This window comes from Perca fluviatilis, chromosome 10, assembly GCF_010015445.1.
Source record: "Perca fluviatilis chromosome 10, GENO_Pfluv_1.0, whole genome shotgun sequence".
NCBI lineage: Eukaryota > Metazoa > Chordata > Actinopteri > Perciformes > Percidae > Perca > Perca fluviatilis.
Window position 1 is genome coordinate 2,224,114 of NC_053121.1, and position 17,653 is coordinate 2,241,766.

Here is a 17,653-nt window from a genome sequence, read left to right on the forward strand (position 1 = left end):
TACCTGTACTTCTAAGTAAAAGATCTGAATACTTCTTCCACCACTGATCCTCATACATTTAATTCTTCGTTTGTGCTACCTTCAAGGTGCTGCGGAGGGCTCGGACCCGGTGCAGCCTGTCGTTGAGCAGAGGGTCCCTGGCTCTCTGCATGTAACAGCGTCGAAACTCCTGCCTGCTACAGGGTCTTGGGTCCCCCAGGACTGTAACGTTGGCTTGCTCCAGGGCCCGGTACAGCTGCTCTAGCCCGTCCAATGGCTCCGGCTCGCGGCCCTCTGACACCCGCCGCTCCCTTCCATCCGACACCCTCCTCTCTCTGCTCTCAACTCTCAACTCCCGCAGGTCTGACACACCCAGGAGTGGACCGGTGAGAGTCAGATTCACTGCTAGAATGACACAATGAGCTTAATTTGGATGTGTTTAATACAGAGCTGAAACAATTAGTTGATTAATCAAATTAGTTTATTGACAGAAAATGAATCTGCAATGTTTTATTTCAGCAAAAAAGGAACACATTAAATATTTGCTGGTTTTCTTGGCCTTCTATGATGGTAAACTGACTATTTTGGTATTTTGGACAGCCGGGAGAATATAACAAGCAATACGAAGATGTCAACTTGGGCTTGGGCTCACTGTTTTCTGACATTTTATGTTCATGAGGCCCAATGGTTTCCAAACTTTTTGGTTTGTGCACCCCTAGTACAAATACTATTGTAACAGGGGTTACTGCAGGTTGATTTTCCTTTTGGAGCTTATTTTTGAAGGCCTTAAGAGGTAAAGCTACAGTTTCCTTTTTTCCACAAGAAAAAAAACAAAGATTAGAGAGAAGTTAAAAAAACTAATTTTGTGCATCAGAATATAATCTTTTAGTATTTCTTATACTGTACATGATGATCGTCTTGTGACCCTCAGGTTGAGAACCTCCACCTTAAATGCAGTGGTGGAATGTAACTAAGTACATTTACTCAAGCACTGTACTTAAAGATATAATATGTAATATTTCTGCGTTAAAGGGGAACTATGCAGCTTTTTTTAGCTTAATTTACCTTAACTGAACAGCTTCGGAGTCATTGGAATGGTTATATGACTTTTTTGGGGTTGAATGGTGGTCGTCTCGCTCCCCCCTAGCGCCTGTGAGCGGAAAAACCACCCTCGCAACTTTGGGCCGGCGAGCCAGCAGCCTCAGCGTCAGGAAGTATGGCGTGTGTCAGTACCCGATCCGTTCCACCTGCACAATCCGTTCTGCGCATGTGCAAGATGACACGTATGCCATGACGTAGGCGCAGATGATAATGCTGCGTTCATTCCACCACCACCTTGGAATAACGGCACCGCTTCCACCTGCACGCGATCCGTTCTGCGCATGCGCAAGATGTTCAACACGCTAGCCTCCAGCAAACGACGTTAGTTAGCTAATAGCTTATTCGGTGGACCGCTAGGTGATTATAGCCGGTCTGCCGTTAGCCCTCCCCGGAAGCTAACGTTAGTTTAGCTAACGGTTAATTCGGCGGACCGCTAGGTGATTATAGCGGTCTGCCGTTAGCCTCCACCGGGAAGCTAACGTTAGTTTAGCTAACGGTTAATTTGGCTAACCGCTAGCTGATTGCAGCGGTCTGCCGTTAGCCTCCACAGTTAAGCTAACGTTAGTTTAGCTAACAGCTAATTCGGCTAACCGCTAGCAGAGACAGCATGTAAACTTTAAAAGACCCTCAAAATAAAACTTGAAAATAAACATTAACATATATAACAGCTGTTACGTCAGTTCTACTTTACTTGTGCTCATTTAAAATACAATCACTCAATACTTGTCTTTATTGTTATTACTGTAAAGTCTTAATTTAGCTGTAGCCTGCTTTTCCCATTAAGTTTGACTTAACGTTATTTTAGACTGAATCTAGCTGCAGAAACAACGTAACCAGTGGGGCGGTGCCTGTTATTTCGAGGTGGCATGAACGCAGCATTATCATCTGCGCCTACGTCATGGCATACGTGTCATCTTGCACATGCGCAGAACGGATTGTGCAGGTGGAACGGATCGGGTACTGACAGCGTGATATCAGGTCTCGCCATGTAACAAATTGCTTTACGGCACTGCACACATCCAGGAACTGGCTAGCTAACAAGAACAAGGTAGTGATGGAGGTTTTCACACTATCATCATGGCTGAGCCGACAAAAAAAGAAGCAGAAAGCTAGGAAAGCATTGTCGGAGGAACAGAGGAAGAGGAAACGGCAGACTGACCGAGCGAGGACTCGAGAACAAGCAGTAGTTCAGGGGGTTTTTTTGGGGGGGGGGGGGGGGAAAAAAAATTTTTCGTGTTCTTGTTGTAGCACTTGTAAGTTAACCTGACTCCGCCAGATGGATTGCTTCGCATTTGCTCAGCATATCCATCTGGGAACTTTCCGTTGGAGAACTTTTGGGAAGGGGCAAAAATCCTGGTTAGCTGATTGGATAAACCATCCATCTATCACCACCTAAGTTGGTGATAGACGGGCCAAATCAACCAATCAGATCAAACTCTTGCCGAAACCAGTTGGGAGAAGAGCAAAAACATCTTTTCCTCCGAGAAAAGCCTCCAGTGCCGTTTTTTGCTCTTCTTTCAATGAAGGAATAGTTTCTAATTCGGATAAAACTTGCGCGATGGCTACGCACATCTCATCTGTGGAAGCCGCCACGTTGTTTAGACTAACAGTCGCTTCTCGTTACGTCACACCTAAACCCGTCTCAAAACCAACGCTGATTGGTCGGTCGTTTGGCGAACGGCTCCAAATTTTCTCTATCTCAAGATGCCAGACTGATCTGCGAGTAGAAAACTGGAGCTCGCCAGATCAGGACGGTATCTTTGGGATAAACTCAGTTTAATCTTTGTATTTCTTGTTATTGTTACCTCAGGATGTTTGCTATTGTCTGTAAAGGTTTTTATTATGATCACTGTTTGTTACGGGCTTACTAGCTGTCTACCTCAGTGGACATGGCTCCGTGCGTTCGCTGGCTTCTTTGAAAACAAATGCACACGACCAGAGGATGAAAATGGGAGGGGGGAGAGTCACCAACGAGTTTTTACAACAGTGTTGACAAATATCTATTCCGAAGCTGTAGGGGGAGCTCTATAGAGAAACCTGGCAGAAAACAGCAAGAAGGTCCGTGTACTTGGCGGCCAACGGATTTTCGTTTTGAAAGGAAAAAAACAAAAACGAAAAACGGCCAGTTTCCCAATTACCATTAGTAAATAGGAAAACAAAAAAACGGAAAACAACCCATTATTCGTTTTTTGTTTTGATATTAAAAAACAGAAAACGAAAAACTATCTCGTTATCCGATTTTCTTTGATGTGTTTGTAGATGGAACTCGGAAATTAAATTGTGTGTATAAATCTTATTCCTCATTCATTTTTTTCGTGACCCGGAAGCGATCGTAGGTAGTAAGCGGCTGCATACCCGGAAATCATTTGGACATCAATGAGACCATGGACAGTTAGAATGATACGCACGTAAACATGTTTTTAGACGAATATGCTAGTTTTATATTAGAAGACCGATAGAATGGGATGTCTTGTGGTGATATAGCAGCTGTGTTGGGTTCACAGTTTGGAACGATACGGGGGTTTTCTGAGAGGGGGGGGGGCGGAGCTGGTGTGCTCAGCAGGGACTTTTATTATGAAGTGGTCACAGGAGATTAGCGCTGACCGCTCTCATTCATCAAAAATGAGTCTACACAACAAGACAACCATCATAATCTAATAATAATAATAATAATGAAGCGAAAACATTTTCAAAATTTCTCATTTCAATGCCATTGCTTTGGCAAATATCTGTCAAACAAACTAAAATCGAAACCATGATTTGGCTTTCCCTTATGAAATCGCAAAAGACTCCGATTTAATACAACAATATCTGTCAAACAAACAGGGCTATAATTAGTATAAATAAGATATAAAATCAATATAAATATGATTTTTGGAGGTTAAAAAGTAACTAAGTAACTCTACATTTTAAATGAGCTACTTTTACTAGTAATTTTACTTGTACTTGAGTAAACAACAAAGTAACAGTACTTTTACTTAAGTAGAACATGTTTTTACTCTTTTCACTTCTGCTGATTTATTTAAATCTAAAAATTGCATAGACCTAGCCCTGGTCTGCATATCGCTTTTAATATGCAAATATTAAAATCCTTTCACTGGCGAAACACAAGTTGACTTTTATTATGGTCACGGGAGATTAGCGCTGACCGCTCTCATTCATCAAAAATGAGTCTACACAACAAGACAACCATCATAGTCTAATAATAATAATAATAATAATAATAATAATAATAATAATAATAATAATAATGTGCGGAGGTGGTGTGCTCAGCAGGGACTTGTCAGGGACTTCTGTCCTGATGGCCAACTTGAAGTTGAAATTGCTGAAGGTATTGCTGAGGCAAGTTTTTTTCTTTTTTTTTTTATCAATCGCCGTTTACCGCTTTTGTTAAACATACAAATGAATGCTACTCTTAAAGTAAATAAAAAGCTGACCATAGGCCGATATGCAGACTAGGGCTAGGTCTATGCAATTTTTTGATTTAAATAAATCAGCAGAAGTGAAAAGAGTAAAAAAAATTTCTACTTAAGTAAAAGTACTGTTACTTTGTTGTTTACTCAAGTACAAGTAAAATTACTAGTAAAAGTAGCTCATTTAAAATGTAGGCCTATACTGACTTAGGTAGTTACTTTTTTAACCTCCAAAAATCACATTTATATTGATTTTATATCTTATTTATACTAATTATAGCCCTGTTTGTTTGACAGATATTGTTGTATTAAATCGGGGGCTTTTGCAATTTGATAAGGGAAAGCCTTATCAAAGACTCATTTTTGATGAATGAGAGCGGTCAGCGCTAATCTCCTGTGACCACTTCATAATAAAAGTCCCTGCTGAGCACACCAGCTCCCCCCCTCTTAGAAAACCCCCGTATCGTTCCAAACTGTGAACCCAACACAGCTGCTATATCACCACAAGACATCCCATTCTATCGGTCTTCTAATATAAAACTAGCATATTCGTCTAAAAACATGTTTACGGCGTTATCATTCTAACTGTCCATGGTCTCATTGATGTCCAAATGATTTCCGGTATGCAGCCGCTACTACCTCACGATCGCTTCCGGGTCACGAAAAAAATGAATGAGGAATAAGATTTATACACACAATTTAATTTCCGAGTTCCATCTACAAACACATCAAAGAAAATCGGATAACGAGATAGTTTTTTGTTTTCCGTTTTTTAATATCAAAACAAAAAACGAATACTGGGTTGTTTTCCGTTTTTTGTTTTCCTATTTACTAATGGTAATTGGGAAACTGGCCGTTTTTCGTTTTTGTTTTTTTCCTTTCAAAACGAAAATCCGTTGGCCGCCAAGTACACGGACCGTACACGGACCCAAGAAATTGCCAAAACTGCATAGCACCCCTTTAAAATGTCCAAAAACAAGTATAGTTATATACATTTTTATGTATTATGTACATTATCCCAAATGTAAAAAAAAAAAGAGAAATCTGTAATTTTAATCAATGACACGGACCGTGTCATTTTGGTTGCCTCTCAATGGCGTCATATGACCTTTGACCGCTGTAGTTGCTCTAACTTCCATCAAAACACAGGAAACAAAGTTATTTTTAGTATTATTGTTTTGACCAAGTTCAACAGTGCTGAGCTAACCCACGATTAAGTTTGCCACGTTATAATAGCTGTATGGGTAGTCAACGCGTTATTATGGATCCCACATAACTTCTAGGCAAGTCCCGCCCTACGAAGCAGCTCAATTGGTTGGGTTTAGGCATTGACCTCGAGTGGTTAAGGTTAGGATAGCCGATTGGTCAGGGGATAGGACCTGAACAAATCAGGTTACTTTACCTAGCGAAAGCATGGACGCCTGGCCAATAGTAGCGTGTGAAGACTATTGAAGGGCGGGTCTTGCCTAGAAGTTGCGTGGGTTCCATAATAACATGTAGTCGACTAATCTAATGCTAAGTTAGCCAGCTAGCGTACTCCGGTCCATCTGCCTCACTTCTTGGAGACTTCAACCCTGGGGACACAGCCACAGCAACCTGAACCCAAAATAAAACCCTTTCCCTCCAGTGCTGAAAACATCCAAAAGGTGACACTGACATGTAGAACATAATGCAATATTGTGGTTTTAGCTGCTGGCTAATGTTAGCTTGCTTGCTGGCTAACCGGTCAGCTACCACCACAAAGGGAATCCAAGTAATCAGACTGCGGCTATTTTATTAGAATGACATGAATAAATGTTAATAAATATAATATGAATAAGACTTTAATACACTAACTCGTCCGTGAACACATTTTGGTGGTTAACAAAGAAAACAACAATTCCCGTGATCTCACTCAACTTCATGACATCATCAAAAGTCCATGTTAACATCTATTGTTTTGACTGAGAGATCCCTAGCGGCAGAAAATTACACGTTGTACATTTAAGTGCAATTTGAGGTACTTGCATTTTACTTAAGTATTTCCATATCATGGCACTTTATGATTGTACTCCACTGCAATTCAGAGGGAAATATTGTACTATATATACTGTATATATATATATATATATATATAAAAAATTATATTATTAGCATAGTTTTTCCCTTTACATACTTATTTTCCTTTTCCTCTGACCTTATTAAAACCCAATATGTGGAGAAGTAGTGAAGTCTTAACTCTTTCTTTTGCAAAGTGGGCTCGGATATTTAATGAAGGTATCAAAATACAGAAATGATCATAAAAAAGCATTATCACATCAACGACCCAAAACAATGGCAGACGTCAGAAACATATCATCAGTTCAAAATTATCTCTATAAGCAATTTTCATAAAGTTAGGAAAAGTACAGTATCAAGCTGATTAAACAATGTTCAGTATGTTTTATGAGCTGGTAAAGAGTTGCTCTACAACAGTCAACAATGCATCAGTGGTAGTAATCCAATAACATCATGTTTCATAATATAACACTGACAGGGGACTATTTTTTACATTATAAGTCCTTTTCCTTTTTATACTTTAGGAACCTTTAGCCAATTATGCTTTTCCTTCAGTAACATTTCAAAGCAGGACTTTTACTTGTTATAGAGTATATTTACAGTGTGGTGTTGGTACTTTAACATAAGTAAAGGATCTGAATATTTCCTATATGCCTGAATTATAACATTTAGCCATTTATGACAAAATTATCCTGTGTAACATAACCTGCCCAGGTACACTTTGACCCCACTCTTCACATATGCATTTTTAATATTACAGCAGTTATTCTGCAGTACTGTAAGTTCTGAGATAATACAGTATTTAATAAAGGAAATTATAGTGCACTGTATAGCACAACATTTTTGACTTAAGGGTACTATACTATATACTTTTTTATGCGATTTCAGGTGTTTGTGCATACTACTGCTTCTCTCCTCAAATAAAACAGATTGTGTGTAACTTCCTTACCCTCCTCACCCTCGAGCATATCTGCAGCCTGCCCCTCTGCCTCCTCGTCCTCGCTCCTCTCCTCCATATGAGCTGAGGTGTGCAACAGCTTTCCTGGCACGGGGTCCCTGTTTCTGGGCAGACTCTGGCTGCGCTGCTTGTGAGAGCGTCGGTGTGTGTGGCTGTGCGTGTGCGGACCTCGCTCCAGAGGGAAGGGCCCGTCGCGCTCCCTGTCCCTCTCTGCAGCGTGGTGTCTCCGTACGGGCAGCGTGGCCTGTCTGCGTCTCTCCGGGGACATGCCTTGTCTGCCCAGCCCTCCGTACAGCCCCATCTCTCCAACCATGCTCCCCATTAGGCCCCCATAATCACTCTCCCCCGGCGCTGTCTGGAGGAAGTGCAGCCCTGCGCTGGTCAGAGGGGTCTCAATGAGGTCCTGCCAGGAGCGCCGCTCACGGTGGGTAGAGCGGCAACCGGATGAGTGGGTACTGGTGCTGCCTGTGCCCGTGCCCATGCCCATGCCATCTCCGCGCTGGTCCTCGGCGGAGGAGTGGGAGTGCGTTGACTCGCTGGAGAAGTGTCGGCCATGCTTGGGCTCCGGGAAGGGACTAGAGGAATTGACCTGGAGAGGGAGAGGGGAGGTGGAAGAGACCATCTGTGGAGGGATGGGGGAGGTGGAGGCACTCATCGATGGAGGGAGTGGGGACGGAGTGGAGCGCATAAGGCTCATGGAGCTGACTGAGCGGGGCAACTGGTCATAACTCTGAAGGAAGTTAGCCTGAAGGCCCAAAGGTTTGTGAGGTGGACAGGTTGGTCAGTTTGGAGAGGAGTGAGGAGGGATGGACACAAGTTGACAACAAATGTGAAATGTGAGCACAGTTACGAGGAAAATGTGACCCGCAAAACAAGAAGAGGGAGGAGGTGCGTAGAAGGAGAGAAGAAAGAAGAACAGGAAAATATATAAAGGACAGAAAGAGAACAAAAGATGAGAGCAAACAAAGCAATGAGATGGCAGAATGACTGACATGACTGTTGTATGGCTCAGCTGGGAAAACATGGTACTAATGCCACCTTTATGTACATTTCTGAAAGTAAGTAAAAGTCTGTTTGAGTGTTACGTTATCTTTCAGAGATGTGATGAGCAATGGCAGTTGTCGCCACCTAGAGGCTAGATTGTGAAGAAGTTCTAGCAGCAGAACACATAAGCGATGGTCTTGGCTGCTTACCAAACCAGATACTCTCACACTCTGATGTTTTATTAATGCTGAGAGCTCTGGTCTATGCAGCCCGGAAAACTGTGGGGCTTTTAGGGATAAATTATTCTATCAGAATGAAACACTGCAAAGAAAATGTTGAGTATGTGTGTGTGCATGTTCTTACTGATGGCGTGCGGTGATAGGTATCACAGAGGGATGAGGGTCCCTCCTGTTTGAGCGTCATCGAGCCATCAACCTCGTCTTGATCGCTCTCACTCCAGTAATCTGATATTAAAATAAAAACAGAGACACACACACCCGTACATGTTAGCAATTCATGGACGAAAGGGTTAATTCGGTAATATCAAGCTGACTGAATCTGTCTCACCTTCATCGGGGCGTGGTACCTTGTCATCTGGTGTGTAGCCAATAGCAGCTAGCCCCAGCCGGTTCATCCACCTATAGGAAACAAGGAAAGGAAAAAGAAGAACGCAACGGTGAGGGATAGAAAGTAAGGAGAAGGAAGGCATCAGAGGATAGATGAGAGGAGGAGCAGAGACGGGGAGAGAAAACAATGGGTTATACTAGGTAAACAGTAGGTAATGAATTAAAAAAAAACTTTCACTTTAAATAATTTAAGTGGAGTTGATATCTGTCCAACTGACTCCATCCCCCTGATGAGGAGAGAAAAGCATCAAGATAATTAAACAGATGGATGCAGAAAGAGAGAAGTGACAATCCTCTGTCCCATTGTCTCTCAACAGTAGGGTTGGGTATCGAAACTGGGTTCCACTATGGAACCGGTTCCTACGCAACGACCGGATTAGAACACAAATTTCGGTTCCACTTAATGTGTCGCTCCGAAATGGACCTAAAAATATCACACTTTCTGTGTAGTCTACCGTTAGCTAGCTACCGTAAATGTAGGCTACTTTTAAAACGCCATATTTTCCCTCTGGGCTCACCAAAACGTACGTAAAAGCATATTAACCATTCACTGCATGTCATCGCTAGTAAGCATATTACATCTTTGATGTCATTTTTCAGTTTTTCAAGAATCGGTTTAGGAATCGGAATCGTTTTAAAAGTACCGGTTTGGCATTGGAATCGTAAAAATCCAAACGATACCCAACCCTACTCAACAGTGAGTCTCAGATGGCGTTCGTTTTCTACATCCATGCTCTCTGTCCTCTTCCAAGCCCTCTGTCAGATCCTGGCTTGTCCTGTGACTCTCTGCAGACACCTAATAATAAGTTCACACTAAGAATAGAGGCCAAGTCTGTGCATGAGGAACAGGAAACTCATCATACTAGGAATGCATCCTACAGGAGGCAACTTCCACATTAAAGCAACACTATGTAACTTTTCCCACTTCGGTCCCCCTACAGGTTGGAAGCGGAATTGTCCTATACATTACATTGTCCAGTTCATTTGAACTACAGATCCGCTACCCGATCTGGCAAACTTGCACAATGTAATGTAATGTAATGGACAATTCCGCTTCCAACTTGTAGGGGGACCGAAGCGGGAAAAGTTACATAGTGTTGCTTTAAGATAAAGAAATATCTTATTATCAACAAATGCCATGAAAAAAGCAAAACTACACAATAGACCGATCCTGCTAACAAGCATTGCCTCTGTAGCCATAGCCTGATGTAGCTTATTCCTCTGTGCCATAAATCTCCATTGTTGTACAAAAACTATTAAACAACCATCAGTGGACCACACTGTTGCACTGGGTGACATGTTCCTTCAACTGTAGTTCATTTGGAGTCATTCCCACATACACAGTTCTGCTGCCAGAGATACTTTTTAGTACACCAAATGTGTATTAATCCAGGGCTGAAATTATTCCCCAACAAAAGCATTATTTCCTCCTGTTTGAGTAACGTTTTGCTAAACACTAAACAAGTCTTTTATAAAATAATAAAACTATATATTCGTGAGCCATTTTTTAAGACGTATATCTTTAGTAGGAACAAATGAGCGGAGAGCCAGGGTAGGGCAGTCAGACACTATTGAGATTTTGGTCTTTTCATAGGATTGACTGAGCATCAGTTTAGTCTTTTTTTTTAGGTTAATCTTCAGTGTGGCTTCTGCTTATCTGTCTGCCTACACAAGCTATTTTGTGCCCTTAGTTATAGCAAATTTTCACTACAAGAACTTTCCTAGGAACCTTTTTAGGAACTCAGGGGAACCAGCATCTAAAATCAGTTCTTATGCTATCTTACTCCCAAAAAACTCCCCGCTAGGAACTATCAGGGAGGGACTCACCGCACCGAACGTCGCTAATGAAGTACTTGCTTACATTTTCCTACCACAACTGTAAACACTGTATTAACTTAAAATGTGAGTGCCTTCAGAAGCTAGGAAAATCCACATGTAAGTGCCCCAAAAAGCCATGATAAAATTTCAAGACAAGGACATTTTTCTGAAGCCTGTACCAACACCCAGTTATTCACACGGAAACAAATGCACATCAAATATGTGTGCACCAATGCTTTCACACATGGACCTCCAAGCACAGTAGGGAAGTCAAATATAGCTGGTTAATTACTCTCCCCCAATTATCTCCCTGTGTCACTGAGGAGAGGTGTGGATAACTAGAGCTCATCAGATAGCACTCCTGCAAATATCCCTACGATCTGCCTCTCACACGAGCACACACGTGACACACACGTACACACACTTACACACACAGTTCTACATTTAACAACAGAGAGCTAGGCTCATGCCTTATTCATGCACAGTGTTGTGTGGGCCTTGTGTAAACTTGGTTTACTCAGCTAAAATATTCATAAAAGGACACATGATGTCCCCAGCATCTGACTGTTGTCCACATTAGGACACAAACACACACTCAAGAGACTCACAGAGATTCCCACTCACTCACCTGTTCATTTCCTCAAGACAATCTGTGGCAAAGAAGAAGCTCTTGATTTTGGGATGACAGGCTTTGAAGGCACTGCAGTCAGTCAGAGAGAAGAAGACTGATTAGTGTTTTCTTGTGTATGCGTGGTAGGTGTATGTGCGTTCATGTTGTGTGGGTGAAAGCAAATGTGCTTGATTAGTAATTCAGGCGACATGTGAGGGACACTCACTATTTCCGTCTGCACTCTATGGCTCGGTCTATTCTGAACTCAGGGAGACTGATGAAGCCCTCAGCCTTCTCATCCTGCAGGCAGAGACAGATGGAGGGTGGTGGTACATCGTCAACGCACAGCACAAAATGTCATACATACTGAAATACCAATTTGATTTTGGATAGTAGTACTCTAGTCAAGCATATGAAAACAGCACATGTTGTTTATATTGGCTCCTTTCACCACTTGACACTAAAAAAAGATGGATGAGATATGACCATCTTAGCCGTAAAACTGACAAACACAGTTACTTTTCAGGTATTTTTTGGTCAAATTGTTGCAAATATTCCAATAATCCATTAATCCAAAAATCGTACCTACACCTTAAATTCTTCAAAAGACTTGTGTGTTTGTGTTAGGTCAAAATGCTCTGAAATGATTTCCTTGTCTCACATTATAGTAAATGGAATATTGTTGGCTTTTGAATTGTTGGTCTGTCAAAGCAAGACATTTGATGATATCACCCTGATCTCTTGGAATGTTAATGGACATGTATTACTCCTTTGTGATGTTTTGTAGTCTGAACGATTAATCGATTATCATGAAAACAACTAGCCTAGAAATCTAGACGCACCCTAGCAGCAGCAAATGTAATTTGCAGCCAGGGGGTCTAGCAACTCTCTGTTGGCTTGCGAGCTGGAAAAACCTAACTATAGTCAGGCCAATCACATCGTGTATAGAACGCCACTGAAGTCATTCTTAAAAAAGGAAGATGTGTCCGGAGTTTTGCCGACCAGATACGGCAAAAGTTTAATCTATCAACTAGCGTTGCTCTGGTTGGATGTGGCGCTATCCTATTGGTGCAGAGGCCCCTCGGATTGAGCCCTGCCAATGGTGAGTTCCCAGACCCAACATCTGGATGTGGGTCTGGCTTGTCAGGCTAGAAAACAACTGGCAGATTAATACAAAAATTTAAATAATTGTCACTTGCAGCCCTAGTATAAAAGCTGAAAGCACAAATGCAGGCATGGTGATGTTACATAAAATCAAAGTGATGAAGAGCAAGACTCAATGGATTCCACATATATAACCATCATGACATTTTGATCACATTGTGAGATTGTCTGACAACAGTAATCAGCAAAAAGTTTCTGAACACGGTAAAACGAACTGCTAAATGTTACATTATTTGTTCGTTAGTCTTAATTTTTGTTGTTTTTGTTCTGGGGTTTTTTTTCTCGTAAAAATCCGCTATAACTGGAATCTAATAGTGGGCATTGCAATTACATGGTCATTTCTTTTGTTAAAATTTAGTTTAGATATAAGATTTTAATATTCTTAAATTAATCTGAATTTAAAGGGGTACACTATTTAGTATTACACTTTTCTAAAGGCTGGGGGAAACAGATTACAAAAGGATGGTCATATTTGAAGCAGCAGCAGCTATAATATTCAGATTTTAAGTCCCTAGTATGGGTCAAGCTCCAAAAACACCTGATCCTACATCCCAGGATCGTTTATTAGAGATGTTAAATGCCCTCATCTTTCAAAATCAGTGTCCCCAGTTTATAACGCAGATTTGTCAAATATTTAAAGTCTCAACCCTAACTCAAGATAACCCTGATGACATCATCTGGGTTAGACTTTAGAAAGCTCCCTTCAGAGACAGAAGAATGTTAAAGCTGTTTTTACACACTGAGTAATACTCTCCATCATGAGTAGACTGACTTTTATGCGTAAAATCAGTGGAGTGTCCCTTTAATTCCCCTAATGTTTAATTACAGCGGTGGTATCTGACCATTATACATTTTGTCAATAAAGTTGTTTAAAAACTAAACAAAGATGCCGAGAGAAATAGTGTTGCAGAATTAAACTAGAGTTTGACTCATAATGACAGTTGAATGTGATTCCTTACGTTTTGGTTGGTGTACCAGTAGAGGCAGGACTCTTTGAGGATAAACCAGTACTTCCTCCATTTCTGGGTGAAATAACCTTTTGCATCCTTCTTCTTCCACAGCCAGCCCTCACAGTCCCCGTGGCCCAGGTCCTTACAGGATATTCTCCTTCGACTGGCACTAGTGAGGGAACCTACAGAAAGAGGAAAGGATGTCAGTACTGAAAGTCGTTTTCATAGCATTTGGCATTTTATCAGGAAAAAACACTAGTAATAAAAGGAGAAGTGTAGCCATTTATCTAGTGGTTCCAGTCTGGCACTAACAGGCTGAATCCAAATGACTTATCAAGTCTGCAGTAGCTTACAGACTTTTTTCATGTAAAACTAATCCCTCCAAACTAAAGTTAGTTTTTTACACATCTGCAAAGCTAAAGAATAGAATGAGCTAAAAAGTATGACATCAGTGACAGTAATACATCAAAAACAATCATTCAGGTGTCTAATTTATTTTGCAAGTGCAGTGTTAAATGTACCAAAGATTCTCTATTACTAAAGATAGCGCAATAACACGCTGTGCCAATGGTATGAAATAGTCCACACGTCCTGTATCCTCAATGGGCGTGACCTTGTTTGAAAGTGTAGTCAACGTCGTGTGGATGGATGAAAAAGTAATATTTGTATAATTCATTAACATTTTCTTTTGCTAACATTAGATATTCACAGAGCTAAAGGACATATGTAGCATCACAGAAATTACTTTTGTTAGGGTGTTCACAAATGTTAGCTGACGTTAGCTTATCTTTGTTGCCAGATCTCGCGAGAGTTTGTTCCTGAGACAGAAACAGGTCTCAAACAAAGTAAATTTCCTCCTGATTTGTCCATCTGAAAATGACTATTTTAGTGTCAGAATGTTCTGGAGATATGTGGCTTCTGACGAATGGGTCCAATATTCACATTGGTGACTATGGTGCGAAGGAATCGCTCATAATCTGTGTTGTCGTTCACATCTCCCATTGGAATCCATACATGTCTCTTAAAGAGGCGTAGCAGTGGCAGAGCCCACATGACACAGATACAGGAAATGACTGAGTTGGGGCGTCTTGGTTCTAAACCGTCTCTGATCGTACCTGTGCATGCATTACTTGTAGTACTGTACATCTGGACTTTTTAGATACATAAGCAATGTGTCATACCATCAAGCATCAACTCTCCTTTTGATATTTCAAGCGCTGTCGTCCTGTCACAGTCACACACCACAGTGTACATGCCAGTCACAGCACCTGAAGTCTGTCAGGCTTAGTTTGGAGTTCAGACACTGACATTGAACCACATTAAAAGGTTTGCTCATTCTGGAGCTACCAATGCTAACATACAGTACATATACAACTTTAAAGGTCATAGATAAGAAAGAGAAAATGCACCAGTGTGTCTACCTTTACTTCTCTTTTTGGTTTTCGTTCTTAGAGAGGTGTAATGGAAGGACTAGAGGGGAGAGAGGAAAAAAACATGTTAGCTCGAAAAATATATATCTAGGTTGGTGTTTATTCACGTAGAGAGGTTGCGGCGAGTTTACTGTTTAATGTTTAGCTTATTTTTATTTTTATCTGGCACACAGCAGAGAGGATTACAGGCACAGAGGGATCACCGTACTAACACTGCCTCAGCCAGGAAGTGACCTACAACCTGTGATGGAGAAATGCAAGCTGTATGTCACAGAGACTAAAACCCAGAGGATGTCATGAACTGCATCAACTTAGCTAGGCTACTACTTTTAGTCATTTGACAACCCTGAAATGCATCAAAAAGGCATTGGAGATTAAATTGACCCACTGTGGCCATAAGTGACAATTCTGCGCTAAAATTTAAAGGTGCACTATGAGTTCCTGCATGGTTTCAGCGCAATTTAATTTTTGTCTGAAATCGTAGGCATCTCTCTGGGGGGAGGGGGTGCTTTTAGAGCAGCAGCCTTAAAGCCAGGACATACCAACCAGACGGCCGACCGTCGACAGAAAAGCCAGTCGAAATGATCAGTCTCCCCGTGTTGGTCCAAAAAGTGCCACAGAACACACCAAAGAGACGAGATGTAATACGTCTCCATAACAGCAGATTGGACATGGGTTTGTTTTCTCCGGAAATTCAAAGCCAGACTGTCATGGCGGCCGTTCAGAATACGATCTCATATTGTACTAAAATTTCACTTTCAAAAAAAGTTCACTGAAACATGTTTCTGAAAACATTTTAAGAGAGAAATAGGCCTTGCAGTTGTTGAATCTGTCTTCATTTCAGCTCAACAAAGATTTTGAGAGACTCTAGTCAGGCTCATTCCCCTGCCATTTCCGGGTGAGTCCCGACTGCCCTGCCACCGACTGAACGTGTCAGGTCGGCCAAAATGAACGCCGACAGCCCCCCAGACTGACGACGGTACGGGACACACCGAACAGACTCAAGTCACTGACCTCGCCAGACTGTCCAACGGCCGATTTTCGGCCCTGTGTGTCCCGGCTTTAATTTCAGTGAAAAAGACGCACTAACCCCCACCCCCTCCCCCAACCATCTTGTCGGTGATTGGCTGGAACATGGTTTGTTGTATTTTTGGTGCAAAGCCTGTGCCCCTAGTGTTTGTTTGACATTTACGACCCCTGTGTTGTCTCCTGAGGCCAGACTTTTTCACAGTGTATTCAGGGGCCAGGCAGCTAGCGGATCAAGGAGAGATGACTACCATTTGAGACAAAAATGAAATCACGCTGAAACCATGTAGGAGCTCATAGTGCACCTTTAATGCTAAAATGTAGTTTAACAAAAGAGTCAGTAACTCAGTAATGTCTGTTATATAGCAACAATTATCTTAATTTAGCTTACATTAGCTTACATTAGCTAGCACTAGCGAGCATTAGCCACCATAAGCTAATGGTCATACCAGACTGAGTGTATTGAATTGAACAAAGGTGCCTTTTATTGCTCATGAATTAAACTTTTCATTTGCGAGAGGAGAGGAGGAGGAGAGTGTTTTATTTGTTCTTTCAAAGTTACAAAATATGATTTTATGTTCAGCAAAAAAAAACAAAAAACTGAATTGCACATTATCACCATGTGAGTAGGCTAAGTGGCTATAGGTATCAATATTAACATAGCTGAATACACCTTCTGACAATATATTAGGTAGGTAACATACCCGAATAAATATCTGTTCATAATTGAGCTGACTCATTGTATGTAGCATACAACTCATAGTGCTTTGGAGGAGAGGTGAGGGCTAATGGCTATGACAACTTCCAGTGTCACAGTAACCTAAATATGGAATCCAATTTACATCATCCGACCGTTATCTTTTATTTAATAATTACAGTCCCAAATGGATTTCATCTCAGGTATCATTCCTATTCTTCTGTGGCTGTATGTTTAGCCATTATTTGGACACACTCGATTTCCATGTAACAGCGTATGTGTTCTAATTATTGATGTAACTGAAGCTACTGTTGCTTCATTAAAATGCAGTTTGAATCAAAACATACTGGAAAGACCGCATTATTTAAAAATCAAGTAAATAAACCATCAGAACTATTGATTTATAAAACAGGCATAGCACTGTTAGCTCTCCTACCTTCCTCATGGAGGCAGCTCCTGAGCTTCCTGAGCCGGAGTACCTGCAGGAGGACAGACATGATTGAATGTGACCACAAACAGCTCTTTCAAGTCCTTCCATCAATCACAAGCATGTGGTCAAACCACAAACAACCACAAACACAGACTCACCTGTCTGTTGTGTCTGCTCGTAGTGTGTCCGCACCTCGCTGAGAGACAGAAAGAAAAAAAAAATAAAAGACTATTAAAGAGCCTCTAAAAACTCTCTATACCTACAGGGCAGCACACACATACACACTTCTTCTATCTGTGCACCGTTGTTGGTAATTATCATATCATGTTCTGTGGTTTTGCCTGTGCTGTGTACAGTTTATCTGTGGTTTATTTTGCATTTATATTCTCCGTATTGAAAACCTTGATAGCTGACATGCACTTTATAAAAG

At 41.3% G+C, this 17,653-nt stretch overlaps 1 protein-coding gene across 6 annotated transcripts in view; it reads right to left on the bottom strand.

Moving 5' to 3' along the window:
• The window catches only part of si:ch211-26b3.4 (connector enhancer of kinase suppressor of ras 2), a 76,621-nt gene that overhangs the window by 2,612 nt on the left and 56,356 nt on the right, over nt 1-17,653 (bottom strand). For 4 of the 6 annotated variants that reach the window (XM_039813306.1, XM_039813305.1, XM_039813308.1 and 1 more), the window contains 10 exons: nt 17,382-17,419; nt 17,230-17,272; nt 15,062-15,110; nt 13,650-13,822; nt 11,753-11,826; nt 11,545-11,616; nt 9,040-9,110; nt 8,836-8,936; nt 7,480-8,233; nt 80-384 (listed from right to left, as the gene is read on the bottom strand). In XM_039813306.1, coding sequence (XP_039669240.1) covers nt 80-384; nt 7,480-8,233; nt 8,836-8,936; nt 9,040-9,110; nt 11,545-11,616; nt 11,753-11,826; nt 13,650-13,822; nt 15,062-15,110; nt 17,230-17,272; nt 17,382-17,419 — 1,680 coding nt within the window. The remainder of the gene's footprint in view (nt 1-79; nt 385-7,479; nt 8,234-8,835; nt 8,937-9,039; nt 9,111-11,544; nt 11,617-11,752; nt 11,827-13,649; nt 13,823-15,061; nt 15,111-17,229; nt 17,273-17,381; nt 17,420-17,653) is intronic. The other 2 variants (XM_039813309.1, XM_039813307.1) reach the window with 2 other exon arrangements.